Source organism: Sinocyclocheilus rhinocerous, unplaced genomic scaffold (genome assembly GCF_001515625.1).
Source record: "Sinocyclocheilus rhinocerous isolate Xijiao unplaced genomic scaffold, SAMN03320098_v1.1 scaffold56, whole genome shotgun sequence".
NCBI lineage: Eukaryota > Metazoa > Chordata > Actinopteri > Cypriniformes > Cyprinidae > Sinocyclocheilus > Sinocyclocheilus rhinocerous.
Window position 1 is genome coordinate 12,603 of NW_015649227.1, and position 5,759 is coordinate 18,361.

Here is a 5,759-nt window from a genome sequence, read left to right on the forward strand (position 1 = left end):
ACACACACACACACACACACACACACACATACACTTCCTCCTCCATCATGCTGTGGTTTCACACATACACACTAAACTTCTGATAATGGTCTAAACTCGTCTCACACATTAAATGCAGTCTTTAATGGCACAAGTCAGAGGTAGTTATGGTTACCTGCTGATCGGCCTGTTGTTTGCGTCCCACCACCCTGAAGCTGTTGTTACTGGGGTTCTGGAAGATGTGAACCCTGCTGATGGCCTGAGCGCCAGAACCGGCCGGTAACCAGCGCTTGCTGCCGTCATCGTACATCATGACGGTGGCCCGCGCCTGACAGATGCTTTGTTCACTGCAAAACATGAAAATCACACACCGAACAGAGACTTCAGTCAGCAAACCTGCAGCTGTGCTTCACTGCATACAGTAAAACATGACAGACAGAATCAACCTGACTACATCAGGTTACACACTGTGAAAAATTATGACTTTTTATTTTTTCTTAAATTAAGATGCATTTACTGGAGATGCACAATGGCTCAAAATTAAGTGAATTTATGATTGAAACAAGAACAAATACCTGTCAATGGGGACAGAAAAATCAACTTAATTTAAAGGCAAAACAAGATTATTTTTCTAACCACACTGTCTGATAACACTTAAAAAAAACTTTAAACATTTAAAAACCGTCAAATGACACTGAAAAAAACACTTAAAACAGTCTGATAAAACTTAAAAATACCTAGAAACTGTCTGATAACACTTAAAAACAGTTCAAATCCATCTGATAACACTTAAAACTGTCTGATAAAACTTAAAACACTTAAAACTGTCTGATAAAACGTAAAAACACTTGCAAACTCTCTGATAACGCTTAAAACTGACTGATAACATTTAAAAGCACTTAAAACTGTCTTATAATACTTAAAATATTAAGAAATGGTCTGATAACATTTAAAAAACACAAACTATCTGAGAATGCTTAAATTCACAAAAAATTTACATTTAAAAACTGATAACATTTAAAAACACTTAAGTACTGTCGGGTAACACTTAAAGAAATTCTGCTGATTTGCCTAAAATAACCTAATTTGATGATGATGCTGAGGTCTACAGTATGTTGTGAAGTTGTATATATGTATCAAAATAACAAAAGCAGTTAAATATCAAAGGTTTAATGACAAATATAAATATTTAAAATACATAATTTAGCATAAAATCTGTAAATAAGTGTACAAATATCTTCAAATAATCCGTTTAATAATCAAAGAGCTTTACAAAAAAATGCTTTTTCACAAAAACACCCACAGATGCAGCAGAAATCATCAGGCCAACGTTTGCATTTTCTTCTGTCACCGGCCGTAATTCTGAATAAAATCAGGATTAAGCATCAAATAATGTCATCCATGTGAAAAACTGAGCAAATAGTTAGACAGGAATCATGTGTTTACAGAGTTTTCTGCTGATTAAGAGGACCGCACTAACGAAATCAAAAATGCTACAAAATGCATCATATTTTGTAATAAATTGTGACGTGAAAGAGCAAAACAGACACTATTTTTGGAATCAGCAGCTCAAAATTAGTCAGAAACAACAAGTATTGGATTCATTCAGCACATATGCTGCAGGGCTGTGATTGTGTTCTCATCTTGAGCATAAACTCACTCATTATGATCTTTTTTTTTTGCATCTTCTGTCATTTTGCATCTCCAGAAATGTATGTTGATTTAAAAAATGCTTAGACATACTGGAAAATGACAAAAGCACTGATGAAAAGCATTAATGTTGAGGCACCAAAAAAGTCATTTTAAGAGTCAGAAAAAACATCTGCTTAAGAGATCAACTGTACAGTTTCATCTTTCAGCATCTGAGCTGTTGATCAAAACATGAAGCCGGTCGTCAAAAGACAAAAAGAGACGTGAAATGTTGCAGCATGTTCACATATATAGACCTGATCACACAAGCTTTAAACACACACACACACACACACACACACACACGCACTCCGACAAGCTGATAATGTGCAGCAGTTTGTGCAGTGTGTGTGTGTGTGTGTGTGTGTGTGTGAGTGAGTGTGTGTGTGTGTGTGTGTGCGTGTGTGTGAGTGTGTGTGTTTGTGTGTGTGTGTGTGTGTGTACTGGTTTATATATCCTGGTGGGGACTTATGTGTCTGTATGTGCATGCGTGTGCGTGTGCGTGTGTGTGTGTGTGTGTGTGTGTGTGTGAGTGTGTGTGTGTGTGTGTGTGTGAGAGTGTGTGTGTGTTTGTGTTTGTGTGCGTGTGTGTGTGTGTGTGTGAGAGGATGTGGGAACCTAGTCTACCCTCCTGTGCAACACTCTCAGTTAAACAACGTGATACAATACTTGACTTCCGCTCAGATACAACAGCTTCACCACCGATCAGAGCTACTAACAATCAACCAGGCTGAAAACACCACAATCACATCTGCATCTGACTGGGAGTCATTCCATGATGCACAAACACCGGTGTCCACTGAAAACCAGCCGATTCTAACACACTGAGACTCAAACGTGCTGTGCGTGAGGAGAAAAGATCCTTGATGTTTAGTTTTTGGGGTCAATGCACGTTATGAAGGTCTGTCTGCCAAACACGGACTTTAAATGTGTTGAGAAGAGGAAGTGAGAGTAATAAGAGACGGCAAGAGGAAGCAGAAGTGCAGCTGAATGAAGGGCTGAGACGTGTCATTGACCTGATGCTCCGATTAGACTTGAGAAGACAGAAATACAACAGTCACGGCAGATCAATCACACTGAACCATCACTAGCCAGATACCAGGAAACATCCTGGCAAGTGATGAACAGTAACCTTAAAGGAACACGTCACTATTTTTGAAAATAGGCTCATTTTCCGACTCCCCTAGAGTTAAACAGTTGAGTTTCACCGTTTTCGAATCCATTCAGCCGATCTCCGGGTCTGGCGGTAGCACTTTTAGCTGTAGCTTGGCATAGATCATTGAATCTGATTAGACCGTTAGCATCTCGCTCAAAAATGACCAAAGAGTTTCTATATTTTTCCTATTTAAAACTTGACTCTTCTGTAGACTCACAATGTAACTACAGAAGAGTCAAGTTTTAAATAGGAAAAATATAGAAACTCTTTGGTCATTTTTGAGCGAGATGCTAATGGTCTAATCAGATTCAATGGTCTATGCTAAGCTAAGCTAAAAGTGCTACCGCCAGACCCGGAGATCGGCTGAATGGATTCGAAAACAGTAAAACTCAACTGTTTAACTCTAGGGGAGTTGGAAAATGAGCCTATTTTCAAAAATAGTGGAGTGTTCCTTTAAAAGAAAAAAAGGAGACATAATCCACGTTAAAACAACTTTACAGATCTTCTTTATGCACCAAGAGCTTGTAACACTCCAAAGGGAAAGAAAAATTGAAATCGCATCAAATGACCCCTTTTAAAGGAACACTCCACTATTTTTGAAAATAGGCTAACTTCCGTCAGCATAACCAACGTGACCACCTGCATGCACAGGGAGCGTGCTGGGGACTATTTTGAGGCGCTGCGTAATATCATTGCATCAATCATCCTTGATTATTACGCCGGAATGAGAGTATAGTTCCTAGCCATATCGGCCTAGAAAATCACAACTTTTAATTTTCCGTCGGTCTCAGTACACGATGTAACTACAGAAGAGTCAAGTTTTAAATAGGAAAAATATCGAAACTCTTTGGTCATTTTTGAGCGAGATGCTAACGGTCTAATCAGATTCAATGATCTATGCTAAGCTACAGCTAAAAGTGCTACCGCCAGACCCGGAGATCGGCTGAATGGATTCGAAAACGGTGAAACTCAACTGTTTAACTCTAGGGGAGTCGGAAAATGAGCCTATTTTCAAAAATAGTGGCGTGTTCCTTTAACAGTGTTATCCCTTCTATCCCTTAATGTTCTTGAAACGTTAGCACAAAAACATTTTTTACACATCACTCATGGAATATTTAATTTCTGAAACGCTTTAGTTGGACGTTCATCTAACATTTTTTTTTTTTTAAATGTTACTGTTTCAGAACGTTCAGAGAACACTCAAAACGTAACGTTTGCAAAATGATAAAATGTTCCCTTATTATCGTTCACATAACCAAGAAAAAATACATTTTATAAACACTAAAAAACTGACGTTTTTAATGTTCAGAGAACATTAAGAAATAGCATTTCCATAACTTAATTTAGGTTCGAAAACGTTGTGGGAACATTGTTTTAACATTCCTAAAACACCAAAATGTCAATTTTCTTGTCGTGATTATAACGTAAACATTTCTTATATCATTCTACTAACTTTATTTTTACCTAATGCTATTTGAACGTTTAGTTTTAATATTCTAAGAAGGTTAAAATGTCCAGTTTTAGAACGTTCTACTAACTTATTTAGAACACTGAACATTTGAACATTTATTTTTAATATTTAAAAAAAAATAAAAACTTTTAAAAAGCATTAGTGAAAGTTACAAGAACATTGTCTGTTGGCTGGGTAAATACTCAGTACTTTCTAGACTGATTACATTCGTTGGGTTCGTTGGGTACTTCGTTGGGTTTCTCTCGGATTCACGAATCCTGAAGCTCTGCCACGGATTGTTTATTAAAGTTTATGCAAACGCAACGAATGTTCAGGCTCCGCTGCTTTCATGAAACTATCTCATGGAACAAACACTGACCACGGTCACTTCTACATGTGATCAGTACTAATCTACTGATCTTATCTCTCTGTCTAATGAGGACACTGCATAGACTTCTGTTGCTTTTATGGACAGCTTATTAATACTGTAATCTAGCTTTCACAACTAAAACATGTCATTTATTTACCAATACAAACTAGGACATCCACAAAAGGAGGTATTGTCAGGTTGAACTCATTTCTGGGTGCATTTTCTTCCCCTAAATATGGTAAAGTACATGGTACAAATGTGCTGTGATCGCATCAGATAGTAATATCAGGGCACTTTGACATATATCATGTTACTGAGTGATATACCATATTCATATACTATGGTATTTGCAAGGTAATCCAAGATATTCTTTCCTTTGATATTACCATACAGTGCCGAAAAAGACATGCTGGAAACGTCTTGTTCTTCGCCACTGTTGCCTGTTTAAAAGACTTTTTATGTTAATATTCAGTATTATTATCGATTTGACGGCACTGACACTATCAGACGAGAACAACTGAACTGACCTGATCTGAATAATGAAACTATCCAGGTCACACACTTAGGTTATAAAAACGTTGTGGGAACATTGTTTTGAAATGTTAAAATGTTAAAATGTCCAGGGTTCTTGTCGCGATTAGAGTTACTTAAATGGTTACAAAAACATTCCGCACGACATTCTACTAACTTTATTTTCATCCAAAATATCATGTTATTTGAACGTTGATTTGTAATTTTCTAATCACGCTAAAATGTCTAGATTTCTTGTTGTGATTAGAACGTTATTTAAAGGTTACAAAAAAGCATTTCTTACAGCATTCATCAAGTACAAGTAACAACATTCCAAGAATGTTGATCTCAGAACGTTTTTCCTCAATATATATCAAATATTAATAAGGTAAGAACATTCCATAAACATTATTTTAGAACGTTTTGTTGTAACATTTATATAATGTTTTAAAAAAAACGTTAGTGAAAGTTGTGAAAACGTTTCATAATGGATGGATCTTGCAACACTAACACTGTTATTTTGCCTGTTTATCACTGTGAAGCTGCTTTGACAATCTGTACTGAATAAAGCGCTGTGGAAATAAATGTGACTTGACTTGACTGTG

At 36.7% G+C, this 5,759-nt stretch overlaps 1 protein-coding gene across 1 annotated transcript in view; it reads right to left on the reverse strand.

Annotated features, from left to right (window-relative positions):
* The window catches only part of LOC107710395 (protein enabled homolog), an 8,973-nt gene that overhangs the window by 2,456 nt on the left and 758 nt on the right, over positions 1–5,759 (reverse strand). The window contains exon 2 of the mRNA XM_016515159.1: positions 155–326. Within this exon, the coding sequence (XP_016370645.1) occupies positions 155–326 (172 nt within the window). The remainder of the gene's footprint in view (positions 1–154; positions 327–5,759) is intronic.